The sequence below is a fragment of the Prunus mume genome, linkage group LG1 (genome assembly GCF_029339155.1).
Source record: "Prunus mume cultivar Tortuosa linkage group LG1, ASM2933915v1, whole genome shotgun sequence".
NCBI classification, from domain to species: Eukaryota; Viridiplantae; Streptophyta; class Magnoliopsida; order Rosales; family Rosaceae; genus Prunus; species Prunus mume.
This window is the reverse complement of record NC_142698.1, coordinates 22,603,781-22,619,133: the sequence shown is the minus strand read 5'-3', so window position 1 is coordinate 22,619,133 and position 15,353 is coordinate 22,603,781. Positions and strand designations below refer to the sequence as shown.

The window sequence follows — 15,353 nt, the reverse complement described above, 5'->3', positions numbered from 1 at the left end:
AAATTTGGGACTACTCATCTGTAAATCAATGCCATTTTCCACTAGGTTAGATCCCATGCGCAGCTCATATTTACTATATGTTATCTATTCCTCTGTCCAAAATCCCAAAGCTGCATATTTGCTCAGCGCAATCTCATTACTATTACTTGCAAAGGAAAAAATTTACATTGTAAATGAAGAAATTTACATTTATATTTGTCTATGAGGAAATTACAATACTCCCTAGCTAAGTTTGGCACTTATAAGTCCTTGAACTGATCCAATAACCCCCACAACTGTGACAAGAAAGCAAACTAAACTGAATGCCTTTAAAACAATCCATTTTCTTGTCCAGGACACAATTTTCTTTTGCACAAAGTACATTTCTACAGGGAAATATATAGCCAAAGGCCAAAAGTTCAAGGCCCCTAACACTCCCAACACTTGGTTGAAATAAGGAAACAACATTGCAATCCCAGTAGTTGACACAACATAAACAGTTCGGAAACATAGCCTGAAGGGGTTCGCTTGAAACCTTGGCAACAATGGGACTTTGATGGAGTAAAAGTTGTTCACAAATCTGCTGTCGGGATATTTCTTGCTAAACCATCTCTCAGCAACTGCAAATACTGGTTGGCTGAAGACCTGGCAGATAAAATCATGTAAAAAGAATGGTTTCTACGAAAGATCAAAATGGTGATTCAAACTTGAACATTTTCAATGTAAACTGGTAGTACCTGATATCCTCCCACCAAATGAAGAACAATGCAAGCATTAGCAAAATCGATGAGCCAGTAAGGTTCATAAAATCCAAATCCTGTTAAGAGGTTCCCTGGCGTGTCATTCCCAAAGGCGGCATAGCCAAAGCATCCACAGCAGAGGTAGAAAAAGGTTGTGACAAAGATGGCAACCATTGAGGCCTTCTTCATTGTCTTGTTTTCTGCTGGAGGGGACTTCAAAGTATCCTTGATTCGACAGATATCACAATTCCATGTTAGCTTCTAAATCAACCAAAATCTGTGCTTGAACATAATAATTTTATAAGGTTTTAATCACAATTTTGTTTGTGAAATATTAGAAATCCAACCTGAATCTCAAGAAGAATAATGGAGTATGGATAGGCAAAAGCAATATCTCCAAGTGCTTGGAAGGCTAACCATAATTTATCAGCAAAATTAGAGGTTGGAACTCCTCCCAGGCTCCCCTGAATCCTGCCATTTTCTGCAAATGTAAACACATCTTAAACTGCAGAACAACTGGATGAACCAGAAATAACTTTTTATATATTTATTAAGTTCCATTATGTGGGGGCTATTTTCAATATTTTTTTCTTTCTGAAGTTCCAATTGAAACGAATTTGAAGTTCTGGGTTTCTGTTCACTACATATATAGTTTTAGCAACACAACAAAGCATTACTGGTTTATATTGCTGTAACATAGTCCAGATTTCTATGTTAAAAGAAGCTGGTACAATCAAAGCAATACCTATTACTTTTGCGAAGCCAAGGCCAAGTCCAATAGAAGCATAGGTAAAGGACATGATTGCTGCAATAGTTGAAAGCCACGCCATGTTATGGAAATCTGGTATTTGTGACACTACAATCTGGACAAGTCCAAATAGCAGCATATATATACTAGTCCCATATTCACATGAAGCCTGATGCCCTTCTTTGTGATAGCAGTTTGACCTCTGAATAGCTCTAAATTGAGAAAATAGAATGCAAAAGTTAATACAGATTCTTAGCCAAATTGAAATCAGTTGGAAAGAAGAGGAGTAAGCATCAACATATGAAAAGAATCTTAGTAAAAGTTAATCTTATTCACTAATAAAAAATTAAAAAATACAAAAAAGGAAAAGCATACCCACACAACACACAAAACCATTGATGCTCTTATATCAAAGGGATGAAACAAAATGAAAAACACAGCATTCATCACTAAGGGGTAGTTACCTCATACTGGTTGCAGTGGTAATCACATAGGCAATACCAGTTCCATACATGCTGAAATATAGAAGGAAACCACAAAACCAGGACTGTTTTCTACCTGAACTATCACTGAACTAAATCAGAACGCATATCAAAGATTTCAATCCATTAGAAAAACATATCCTATATTGAAGACTACATAGAAAAAGAGTCAAAACAAAGAGGTTTTTAGTCTTTTACTATTGAGGTTCACTTTGACAGCATCCATGTAACATTTGTTTCGAGTTCCGGTTACAGGGTCAGGAGACCTGTAACAATCTGAAAGGAGGAAGGAAGAAACGTAGGTGACAATTGCAAAACAAAGCAAGGCAACTGGGCCTCCAATCCATCCTAGCTGTGAAGTACTCCATGCCAAAGATAAAACTCCAGATCCAATAACAGCAGTGATGATATGAGCCACACCACTCCATAAGGTTCCTGGTTGATAAGTTTCCCACTAGAACTAAGTAAATTCAAGAACAAATTGAATTTTACTCTTAATTATGGAGAAGTGTAGTGTAGACTGAGAAAAATTTACCAGCTCTTAGTGGATGGCCATCATCATCACAGGAACCATTATTAGCTAATTCAAGAGGGTGCTGAACTGCCATGTTTATCAGACTAACAATAGCTTATGAAGTTTTGAGACCTGTGTATTCTAAATATAGAGAGGCCTAAGGCAAATACTCTAATAAAACAACACTTTACCAAACATGCATTGATGTAACTAAACACAATGCCTGACAAGGCAACAGTTTCATTTGCCATTTCCATGCCTCTAAATTAGACTTGGCATTCATATATGTGCTGAGGATGTAGCTTTGCCTCCATCATTGAACCTTCAATGGAAGAGACTTTTCTAGGCCTTCTTTGATGTAAGAAAATATATGGACTCAGTAAAAGAAAGAAAACAAAGGTATTTGTCTATTGGTATAGAAATTCTACTGGGTAAAATATAATAAAAATTTTGATGTCCCTTTGACCTTACCAAGTTGTAGACAGAATAAAGATTTAATTACCAGCCACATGATGATGGAAGAGTAATAAATATTTAACTAGGCTTTCTTTGATGTACTACGTAGAGTAGACTTAGTAAAAAAGAAAAAAAAGGTATTTGATACAGATGATTCCTACACAGCTGTAGATTGATCCTTGGACCTTACCAAGTCTTAGACAGACACAGACTATGGAGTTAATTACCAGCTACATGATGGATGGAAATCAAAGGAAAATAAATCTTTATGCAACTTATTTACCCAGTTTTGGAATAAAATTTATGGCTGCAGTTGGGGGGGCCTTAAGCCTAGCAAGGAGGCTTACACCTGTGAAATGGATGACATATACTTATATAGTCTTATATGAACCTTCCATGATTCCATACCAATAATGGAGGAATGGGATATCAACCCTGTCATGCTCATCTTTTTCCCATTTGTTAACTTTCCTCACTTTACTTTATTTTTTGGATTTATAGTAACATGACTTTGCCTAAGTGGGTTGGTGGTCAGTCCACTTTTCTAACAAAGAAATTGCTTGAAAACAGAAAACAAGTTGTCCTTCTACATCGACAGCACTCCATTTTAACCAAAGAAGGCTAATGATACATCCATCTTAACCTAAACACTTGTGCAGACCTAAAATCTGTTGACTTTTAAGACCTTGACTGCAGATGGCAGTAGTTATGAGTATCCATCTACCCTTCTGACTCATGGCAAGCTGAAATTATAATCTGGGTAAGGTTTTCCCTTCACATAATAATCTTAGGCGGGCTGAATTAAGAGCTCAAAAACCCACGTCAGTATCTCACGGTAGAGTTGGTGAATTATTGATGCCAAAAGAAAAAGTCTAAGAATTTTTCAGACATGTCACAAAAACAGAGATTCCCTCCCTCCCTCCTCTTTTTGTTGTTGAATCATCAAAAAGCTACTTTATAATTGTCTTGGAGCTCAAACTAGTAATCATTATTCACTGATGATTCTGACACAAAGAGCAAGAATCCAAGACTAACAACACACAAGATGAACATTCTATTATGTATTTATTTAAGCAAGAATCTAGTAACAATCATTTAATTTTTTTTTTGGGTTAGCTCCCTCAAACTTTAAGGTACATTTCAAATTAGCACCCGATCTTTGAGATAAACTCTAAAATTTGAGGGGGCTATATGCAATTAACCTCTTTATAAAAAGACATGATATGCTGATATATGGTTGAGACAGATTTGTTGATCTATTATCATGTCATATCACACTTGTCCTCACATCACAGAAATTGCTGGGTCAGTTTCAGAGGTGCCAAACTAAGCCATGGCCATTGATTTGCCATTTCAAATTCAATTATTCTAGTTTGGCTTGACATGTTTTGCTTTGTCCCTTTCTGCAATATTGCCTCACTCTTTTCTTTTCATGTCTATTGCGTAGAGGCCTGTCTTAGTTGGCTTGGCTCCATCGGTAACTTGGCATTTTACTTGGAAAAGTCGTAGAGTCATAAACTCAATAACTAACAGACTGACCAAATAAAAAACCTACCAGTCTACCATATTAAAAGACCCAAAAGAATTGTTTTCAATTTATTAGCCCAAATATAAATAGCAATTTGGCCCATCATTCAATTGAGACAGGATTGTTGTACAATAAATGGGAGTAGAGCAACATATTATAGCCGCTTGAATTGGATGGAGACCACTCTTTTGTTTTTTCTTTTGTTATCTAAACTGCAATTTATTTATTTATTTCATATTGAATTCAGTTTTGATGATTTTTTATTCTTTTGCTGTTGTTGAAAAAGGTCTCAAAACCCCACCGGAAATGAATATATAGGACCTCAGACATGTTATTTTTTTTTTTAAGAGAGTTAAATGATTAATTGAATAGGGTCTTGGAAAGGACTTTGATTCAATTAAAAAAGTTCAGGCAAACAATTGATGCAATGAAAGAACTTTGGATTTGTAAAGCAACTCCAACAAGAAAATAAGCTGAGAATGAGGAAGCAAACAAGCAAGATATAGGCAAAGAATGTTCAACCCAAAGGCAGAGAAAGGTTTGATAAAGAATACCTGACGCTGCTAGCAGCTGTAATGACATAGGCAATGCAAGTGCCATACAAGCTCTCATGTATAAATATTGCAGACACAGTTTGCCTCTTCTCTCCTAAAATTCCATCATACACAGGTCAAAGTTGATAATTTATATGTACTTATAAACTATGCTAGGCTCAGTCCCCCACATGAAATTGGGTGACAGTGCATCAATGGCTCATGGTCATCCACTTGCACGTGAGCGACTAAACCTAGCATTACTCTAGTTAGTTTTTGAAGTAATGCATGTAGATACAAAGTTTTTGGAAAACATAAGATACCAAAGTCAACATCTTTGCATCAAAATTTACAATGGGATGTGACAAAATTAGAAGAAAAAAAACGTAGAGATTGTGTTTAGACAGAGAGTTAGAAACGCTAACCTAAGTAGATCTTGACAGCTTCCATGTAGGATCGGGATCTGGTTGGGCCATCCGAATCCGGGTATCTGTAGCAGTCACAGAGGAGGTTGTTTGAAAGAATGGTGACTGCAGCAAAGACTAGCATAAACAATGGACCTGCAACCCACCCCAGCTGAGCCACACTCCAGGCAAGGGATAGTACCCCTGCTCCTATCACACCTGTGATTATATGTGCTACTGCAGTCCATATGGTTCCTATACATAACAAATCATTTACAAATTCAGCCTCCAAGTCTTAAATTAGGTTCTGCAGAAAGTGCAAAAACAGCCCAAATTGCAGAAGGTGCATTTTAGATATGGAAATTATATTGAAAGCCAAGAGAAATTCATATACAAAATTAGCCTCCAAATCTTTATGACATTATGCAGATTCAATTACAATCCAGCAGAAAGTGCAAGAAAACCAAATTGTTGAAAAGTTAAGAACATTTGAAAGCCAAGATTATATCAAGCATTGGTTCAGAAAATATCTATATTAGCTAAGTCCAGATTTGCCATGAAACTGAAACATCTGTTGAGAGAGACATTAAAAAGTGGAGATAAAGATTCACAAGTATCATCTTCAGGTTTTAGGAGCACTGATTTTTTTTTTTTTTTTTGGGTACTTCCTCAACTGCCAATCATACCTAACAAAAAAGCACTTCTACCCAATTAAATGAAATGAACCATCATAGTCCTCTGTTTCTTAAGTTCTAACCATCATAGTCCTCTGTTTCTTAAGCACTTCTACCCAACTAAAATATGTCTATGGTTAACTAATTGGCGGGCTTGAGGAGGAATATTCGAAGCCTTACCTAATCGAAAAAGGATGTTATCTAAACGCATTTCAAGTAATTGTAGTAAAACCTGACCTGTTGACCCTATATGTATGAATATGCCTCAATAAAATTGCCAAAAACACAAAAGAATGAAGATCACCAAGACAAGAAATAGTGGGCTGAGCTCAGATTACCAGTTCTTTTGAGAGGTTGTTGGCTGAGTTCATTTGTTGAAGAAGAGCTTATGAGCAATGGCAACTGCTCATCTTCTTTTGCTTCACCACCACCACCAACCATCTTTCTCCCTCAAAAACTTTGATCGATCAAATATTTGAAGGCTTAAATAGACAGATTGGCATCTCACACAAGGTAAAAAGTGGTATGCCATAGAAAAGTTGGGCATATATAAGTCCTGCTGGTTCATCAACCAAATGTTAGAAACTATGGGTTGGAAGCTACAAGTGGAACTACAGAAAGTTTTGCCATTCTCGTTACACGCAAGGTGTAGTTGACCGGTTTTTTCTGGTGAGGCACATAGTTGACAGGTTGGTACGAACTAACCAAGTTGTTAACCTTACTATTTGTTCATCATACGATTGTATTCTTTTATTGAATTTCAAACGCTTACGTATGCACAGACTGATAATTTTGAGGGAGTTTTTTTTAACTAGAATTCTTCCAATTCACTACTATCAATGTTTAATTTATTCATTGACGTGATTGTGTGTAGGTCCTTAGATACAAGCAATAGAAAAATCAAAGATCTAGAAAATCCTAAAATGTCTATGCTGACAAATAATTCAATGAAAAATCAATGTGTGGTATAGTAACAACGTTATGACATTTCACAAATTTGCGTGTTTACGAATTTATATTAAAAGGTATGTTATTAATAAATATATCACATTATAGTATTGATAAATTGGGCACATCATGTAATGGGGTAACGATTTCACTGTAACGGGTGAGGTGAAAGATCCCATGTGCAGGAAATATTATACCATAACAGACAAACTCCCCACCATGTCAAATGACAAGGCCGTCTATCCCAGTCTCAATCTCGTCTCACATGACTAACAACTCTAAATTTTTTTATTAATGATGTGTTTATTAATCAGGAATTGGAATTCTCATCAAGAATTGAATTCCACGTATGAAGATTCCTGTATGTACTTCACATCAATGAAATTAAAAAATAAGTGGGGCCCAAACAAAAGTAGTAATTGAATTCCTGATTTTGAAGGAATTCAATTTTTGGATGGGAGGTGGTATTCTTATTCCTAGAGAACTAACCGATTAGGAATTCATCTTTTTTACCCATTATATCATCTCATAATTTTTAACATTCCAAATTTGCCATCTACTTTAACCCACCAACGAGGACATTTTAGTAATTAGCACCAACTCCTACCCTAATTCCATATGGTTTAGTAAACAACTTCAATAGGAATTCGGAATCTAATTATCCTCAATCCAACTCCTCATCAATTCAATACAAAATTAGTGAAAAACCCATTTCTAGACTGAATAAAATATACACACTATTTAAAACATAGGATAGTTGTTACATTTGTTACTTAGAAATACCTTCCCATCCTTACCCATAAGGAGGAACTCCTCCTTACCTATTAATTTGGCTTGATCACAAACTGACATGTGCCTTTTTTTTTTTTTTCCAAAAAAATTATTTTTGTTTCTCTCTTTTATTATTCATAACTGAATTCTTTGTTTTTTTAATTGCTCATTTTCATGAAGATATCGATCCCACATCTCTCAATAATTAGGATTGTGCTATTGAAATCACCTTTTTAGTTTTTATTAATTCATAAAATAAAATTACTAAATCGTTTATGCTGTTCTTGTGTAAGGAAATTGTGTTTGTAATTGTTAGCAAACCATTATTGTTTTTTCCTTTTTCCTAGATGAGGAAGCAAATATTTTAATTGAGGTCAAAGTATTTTTTCTTAAATGCTTTTAGCTTAAGATCTCTTTCTGAGCAATAACTCAATTCTTTGGAGTTTAACAATTGTTTTCTTGATTAGAAAAATGTCTATATCCTTTTGAAAAAAAACATCTATGAAGAAACTATCAAATTTACTAATCTTAATTAGCCTACCAATTCCAATATTGTCAATGGTAATTTAGATGAAGGTGAATTGTTGGGGTTAGAGTTGCATTCACAATGAGAGGGTGTTTATAAGGGTTTTTGGTGTATGCTAAATATATACCCTTTGTTGCCGAAATCATCTCTAATGGGAAGTTGTAAATGGTTGTAAAAATATACCCCAATCATGGAGATGTAAAATTAGATGCATATTTGCATCTTTTTTTAGATCCTTTGCATGTATTAACAATGGGACAATACCATGACAAGATAAAAAGGGAAAGAGAAGGATTGTAATTCAAAATGGAAGGCCTAGATTTCATGCAATTTGCTTTGCACTTCCAATGCCCTTTTATTATTCATAACTGATTTCTACATAGATATTTTTATGGCAAGGAGACATTAGTTTGTAGGTAAAATCATATGTTCTCCAAATTCCAATAAATTTTTTAGGTCATCATTTATTTGTTGAAAGATAAAATAAATCTAACATATTTGCGCACAAAATTAATTTTAAAAAGTTAAACATACAAAAAAAAAAATCATACAAAAAAGAATTATCACAAACAAATCGAATATGCATCTTTGGATTTACATCATTTCTTATTGGAGCAAAAAATGTTTTTACACCCCGTGGAGGTATAGAAAAGTCCACAACAGACATAAAATTTAACTGAGGTATATAATAAAAAGGGAAATTAGGTATACTAATGAAAGAGAAAGGAAAAACACTTTTGAGACTTCTAAAAAATAGACACATGATTGAACCACATTACTAAGTAAGAAGGTTAACCTAGGAGTTCCTCCTTACGGGCAAAGAGGGAAGTATTATCTTTACAGATTAGTAAACATGCCATGAAGGTTAATTCAAGATTTGTACATTTTCCAAAATGCCATTTTGTCTTCGCTCGGATTGATCATAATTTCCGAAGTTGTTTAAAATATCTAATCAATTATTCTCACTTAGTAATCATACAAGCAACCATTATCCATGGATGTGATGTTATGCCTAGATGGCAAAGGAGGACGATCGACTACGAAGTAACATAATTCCAAAAAATAAAAAAAGGTTTTACCAAAATGAAAAGATAGAAGAACACGTTTTTCCTATGTAAAATTCACCACTCTCCCCTCATCTTATTCAAGGTTTACATCCAAGCCAGAGCTCAGCAAGATACCTGCTTGATAATATTCATTGAACAAAACAAGCAGAAGTTGGCCAAAAGCTAAAAAGTAGGTGAAAACTCGTATATATGTACAAACAGGATGATGATCCAAATTATTTGCAGAGCAACCCACAGCTTCGTGGACTATGTTTCTAATTGTGCATCATCTCCAATATCACATCTCATTCTGTATGTAGTCAGTCCTCGAATAGACTTGATTGTCTGTTTATAGTCATCTTCAACATCTTCCACAACTACGTTTTCGATTGTGTTTCATCTGCAAGATTACGAACAATATGTCAATAAATAAACTTTCAGCACACAGCATGCTCAGTATAAACTATTCAGCAGTTAAAATGGAAGTCTAATTTAAGAACAGACCTGCTGGAGAAGGATCTACATGAACAAAGAAACTTGCGGCGACTATCAGATAACAAAGAATAAGCATCAACCCTTTGAAGTAATTAGAGGTTCCATCCTGTAACCAATCATGCCCGACAAATAAGGAATGTTACAATTTTGAAAAAGGAAAATATTACAATGACCAAAAATATTTATATTTAAAAAAAATGTTATGAATTTGTTCAAAAATTCAAGCTCATTAGCACAAAAATGTGGATTCAGGCAGATAATCGACTTCAAAAGTGCTGCAACCCATTTTAAATTCAACTCCAAATATGTCAAGTGATTTTGTCCTTAATCTCAGGAATTCAAACGTATACCTGCAGCATAAAGGCTACAACTAAGACAGTTATAAAAAGTGTTGCTGTCTCAAAAAGCTGAAAGTTCAAGTCCATAGGGCGCCCCATAATCCACCCAACAACTACACAAAAAGGAATCTGCAACAATTAAAACAGAATTTTTTTAGATATTTATATATGCCAAATCATGATTAATTATCACTATTAACCTGCACAATCATCAACAGGGATGATAATATATACAATTTACAATTAAGAGTGGTATGTATCTCTCTGCAAGAAATTGGACGCCAACTGCCAATCAACTAAAAACAGTACACACACAAAACAATAGTTTTGAAACATAATACACATTTTTTCATAAGAACCATTATCTGGACATTAAAAAGCATCAGATGAGTTCCCACCCCAAACATGGATATCTGCGTTGATGACCCTATTGCCACTCCCAAAGAAATGTCCTATAGAGAAAATCACGGTTAGTGCAACACAAATTAACAAAAACAAGAAGAAGTCAAAAAACTTGAGACTTACAAGCTTGTCCTTCATGGCAAACATAATCGCACTAGCATGCTCTGCAGCATTACCCACAATTGGGAGCAAAATAACACTGATAAATGCAACCGGCAAGTTCCATGCTACAGATGCTCCCTACAAATTAATCATCCAACCTCAAAGCTCATTAATCATAATAGCAACAAGACAGAGTTTCCAAACTTTCACCATACTTCCATCCCATTGAAATCCTTAGTAAAAATAATTTTCCCATGAAAACTCTTGGAAATCAACCACTTGCAATGTAAAAGGCAGGAAAGAGAGGAAAAAAAAGAAGGGGGAAAGAAATGTTTCTTTAGATGTAGTGGTCTAAAGAACCCAAGTACAACATCTTCTATTTACCTCTATGGCATTAACTAAATATTCTGATAGGATTGAGATCCAAGCCGTCATTATTGAAAGCCAAATTATTGATTCCCATTTAGAGATCTCAGGAGCTTCATCATCATCTGAGTTCTCTTCATTCTGACTCACTTCCTGAGTTCATATCATACATACCACCACAAAATTCATTAAGTTAATACTTAATAGAGTAAATGGTGCTAAAAGTCATATTGACAATTTCAAACTCAAAGGATGAACAAATTAAAATATTGAAAATATTAATAACAATGACGATGGTGACGACAATAATAAAAGGAAATTATTTGCACACAAAAAGGAAAGACCCTCAACTAACCTCATTCAGAGGAACATACAGATTCTTTTGACTCTTTAACTGGAAGAAAAGATACATGGCATATGCCACAAGCATGATGCAACTGCTAAATCTTGAAAGTGCCAACTCTGACTTCCCAAAATGCACCTCAGTGTGAGTATAGTGCAAAACAGCTGGAAAAAGTAGGCCCATGACTGCCATTAACAGCAACCCTGAGTTCACAACAGCAGTGGCCTGCCCAGTATACATAAGCTTCAGAGAGAAAGATAAAAGGATTTGAAAATTCTAGAGAAAAGAAAAGAGTTGATATATTTACCTTGTTAAACACCTGTTCCTTCTCATGAAAAACAAGCCCACCACTGAAGAATGCACAACCAAGCACCAGCAGCATGTTTGACAGAATAGAACCTAACAACGACTGCTGAACAACGCGTAACATTCCACGTTTCAGTGCATAAATTGATATAATCAGTTCTGTTGCATTTCCAAAAGTAGCATTTAAAAGACCCCCAACTGCAAGTTCCAATTTGATATATCAAAAATTGAACCTAGAAGGAAAAATAACCATTTTATAAGACATTAACAAGACACTACAACATTAATTATACAAGGATAAATCTCAAATGCTTAGGCACAAGTATGAATGTGACGTTCAATGTAGCACACCACAGTTTTAATGACAAGAGGAAAATACATATATATTATGCATTTGTATGTATATAACTGGATAAATTGTTGATAAAAAAAATAATGAATAAAGAAAACTTGGAGAAATTCGTTATACCATTCCGTTACTACATGAACTTGAATTCCTTCACACCAAACAAAAAAAAAAAAAGAAAAAAAAAAGAAAGCAAGGAGGTAAACAGACTACGAAAAAGGCATGCATCTCCACTGTTACATATATAAATTGCAGATATCTATTAAATTGTCGCTGGAGCAATGAGATCAAGATCCTTTCCTCAAAAGAATGCAACCTAGATTATGTTTAATTTCCGCAAGATATATTTTCCATTTTTTTTTGAACTTTTTTCAGAAATATCAAGCAAAGTCAACTCTCACACAGATATGAAAGAAACCCATATTTAGATTTACAGCTCCAGTATAGAAATTGAATAATTTGATTGAACAAACCAAAAAGGATTAAGAAGTAAGAAGTAACCGATTAGGAATAAAAGAACAAGGAAACCATTACCAGTAGCTCCAGTATAGAACGCCAGCTGCCTATAAGAGCAAAAATAAAGTTCACTTAGCTTCTTAAGAATTCAAGTTACTAGGATACAGCTGGAAAAGAGGGATAAAGGTACTTACTCTGTAGCATAACCTAAACGCTCAGCCAAAGGTGTTATGCCCAACAAGCTCAAGAAAAAGACCCAGCCCTGCAGTTCACATCCACAAATTAGAAACATAATTGGGCAATGCAATGAGCAAAGAAGGGAAAGTTGTAACTCACATTATGGCCAGTTAACTTATATACAAATATCGCTAGAGGTCCAAAGGGCATAAGCAAGTTGAGCTTAGTTGAGAAAACTACAGTCTTTATGCTTCTACATATATTTCTCCACACTTTATCACCACTAGCTTGTGAACCCCGTGAAAATGAACATTCCCCCACTGCTTGCATAGAATGTGTCTTTTGAGCCTCAGCCCCTGGAGTAAAAAGACTCTCATCCTCAAATTCATGTATTGAACTGTTGTCCAGTGATTCCATCTGTTACAAGAAACACCATGACATTCAAAACCATCACTTAAAGATTATTTCCAGTGCCTATGCAGGAATGACATTACATTATTTAGTTTGAGTTACATTATTTAGGAAAAAAAATGTAACAACGTGACTAAGTTTTAGTTATCAAAGAAAGCAAATAAAACTCACTTCAAGTTGAGACTGGATTTCAAGCCCTTGTAACTTATAATTCATCTTCTTTTATAAGATACGCATTGATTCATCAATACGATGAAAAATGGCATCGATGCATGAAGGTCTTAGTGTACATTCTCAAAGATGCGACAAAAGGTTCAAAATGTTCCAGCCAAGCTTGATGATGTACTGCAAAAAATTGGAATTCAAAGATGAAGATTACCTCATAAACACAATTAGATTCATAAAGTATCAATAACTCAACACTAAAGGATACGAAAACTCCCACAAAAACCGAACTTTAAAGTTTGTTCCTTCTACTATGAAACTGTAGTCTCAATCCTAATTCTGGTGTTCCGACTCCAAGACTCTATTTAATCCATATAAAGGGTAAAATAAATTCTATCTTTTGCATATTGCTCCCGCTCCAGAACTCAGAATAAACAACAAAAATGCTGAAAATGGAACTGGGTCGGAATCAAAATACGAAATTTTAAGTGGGTTTTGAAAGAACTCCAATTAAATTCACTATACTTGAATGGGAATTGGCGGGTCTTGAATATGAGGGAGCAGTAACCTTAACCTTGCCAATCTCAAACAATCTCAGCAGCAGGAAGCAACAAAGTGAATGAACAAACAGAGAAAGAAAGGAAAACAAAACACAAAAATTGAATGTATCACGTACTTGATTGTTGCTATTATTATTAGCAAAGAAATAGAATTTCTGAGTCTATGCCTTTCTTCTTTCTTTATTGTTTGTTGGGTTTTCTTGTCATTCTGAGGACCTGTTGGAAGATTGGATCTTGCTTCTCTTCTCTTGCATTCACCAGACAGTTTCGTAAAGCATAACTTTGGTTGATACGTCAACGCACCGTCTCTGCAAGCGCGTTCAATAAAATATTCAATTGGCGTAGGAAAACGACATGTCGTGTTTGTATCTACAGTTAAGTTGTTAAACGATAGGCGGTAATAGGTTATGACACTATTCCGTGCCTTCGCTTCACCCTACCTTTCCATCTGTTTGATTTATAAATTTGTATTATATATAAATATAGGTTAAGATAAAAATAAATAAATAAAATCTTTTTCAGGGATCTTTAAAGTTTTTATTAATATTTAAGTTAATAAGTGCAACGCCGTATAGTCCAATAAAAAGGGGATCTTAATTTATAAACTAGTGCTTTCAAATTCGAATCTCTTGATATCTTGATAGTGTATGTGAAGACACTATTAAGGATAATTCTTGTGGAGCGTTTAGATATTTAGAACCACAAGATTTATCTTCTTCCTCTCTACATATCGAGTGAAGAAAATTGAACTTAGAACCTTAATTTCTTTTTTTTTTTTTTTTTTCTTTTTCAACTTAAAATTTCAATTTCAGAGATAACCACTTGAACAATAAACTCTTCCCTTATTTGGTTTACTTTAGATAAAAATTTGTAAGCTTTTTAAAATTTTAGGCCTACGGTTTTGTTAGGATTTTTTTACCCAACCTACTTTATGAGTCCGATCCATTTTACTTGTTTTAGTATATGATGAGAGTCGGATGCTATAAATCAATATTATGGGTTGCACATTTGTAATAGTTAACTTTTTTATTTTTATAGACATTATTATTAAAAAAATAAAAATCCTTTTAATAAAATTTAATTAGAGAAAAATTCTGGTAAACTCCACCGGCAGCAACCTTTTCCTTCCTGATTCGGCAACCACAACCACCGTTCCTCCAATACCACCGAAGATGGCGAGGTAAGAAGACTAAAACCGATCCAAGAGACCCAAAAATCCCGAGAGAGTTTTATTTTGAAAACAATGGCACAAGTAATATATTTAGCCCCAGATTTTATTGCTGCCATGAAAAGAAGAGAGCCTCCAATTTTTCTATAACAAATCAAGAAACGTTCTGAAAATTCAACAAGATCAACAAGTATAAGCATAAGTGGAAAAAATTAAAAAATAGGAAACTATACATAATTTTCAATAAGTTTCAACAAATTCAAAACTTTTAAGAAATCCAATTTTTCTATAACATCCAAAATTTCAACAAGTAAAAAAATAGGAACATATAATTTTCAATAAGTTTCAACAAACAAAAAAGAAGTAAAA

At 34.4% G+C, this 15,353-nt stretch overlaps 2 protein-coding genes across 6 annotated transcripts; both read right to left on the bottom strand.

Annotated features, from left to right (window-relative positions):
• Window positions 1–146: 146 nt before the first annotated feature.
• On the bottom strand, window positions 147–6,784 carry AAP7 (amino acid permease 7). Of its 5 annotated transcripts, none has more exons than XM_008220846.3 (8): window positions 5,002–5,078; window positions 2,485–2,595; window positions 2,148–2,384; window positions 1,932–2,025; window positions 1,465–1,679; window positions 1,067–1,200; window positions 717–944; window positions 147–624 (listed from the first exon to the last, which is right to left on the bottom strand). In XM_008220846.3, exons 2-8 carry the CDS (start codon window positions 2,555–2,557, stop codon window positions 223–225), a joined length of 1,383 nt encoding a protein of 460 aa, XP_008219068.2. In that variant the 5' UTR covers window positions 2,558–2,595; window positions 5,002–5,078; the 3' UTR covers window positions 147–222. The 5 variants fall into 5 exon arrangements, with proteins under 5 accessions (XP_008219068.2, XP_008219061.2, XP_008219074.2 ...); XM_008220839.3 differs by lacking the exon at window positions 5,002–5,078 and adding an exon at window positions 3,203–3,341; XM_008220852.3 differs by lacking the exon at window positions 5,002–5,078 and adding an exon at window positions 3,110–3,128.
• Window positions 6,785–9,407: 2,623 nt separating this feature from the next.
• Window positions 9,408–14,120, bottom strand: LOC103319295 (vacuolar cation/proton exchanger 5). The gene is made up of 13 exons (XM_008220808.2): window positions 13,933–14,120; window positions 13,263–13,436; window positions 12,840–13,097; window positions 12,698–12,765; window positions 12,582–12,610; window positions 11,703–11,899; window positions 11,408–11,620; window positions 11,071–11,205; window positions 10,708–10,824; window positions 10,581–10,634; window positions 10,195–10,311; window positions 9,854–9,950; window positions 9,408–9,749 (listed from the first exon to the last, which is right to left on the bottom strand). Exons 2-13 carry the CDS (start codon window positions 13,305–13,307, stop codon window positions 9,727–9,729), a joined length of 1,353 nt encoding a protein of 450 aa, XP_008219030.1. The 5' UTR covers window positions 13,308–13,436; window positions 13,933–14,120; the 3' UTR covers window positions 9,408–9,726.
• Window positions 14,121–15,353: the final 1,233 nt, after the last annotated feature.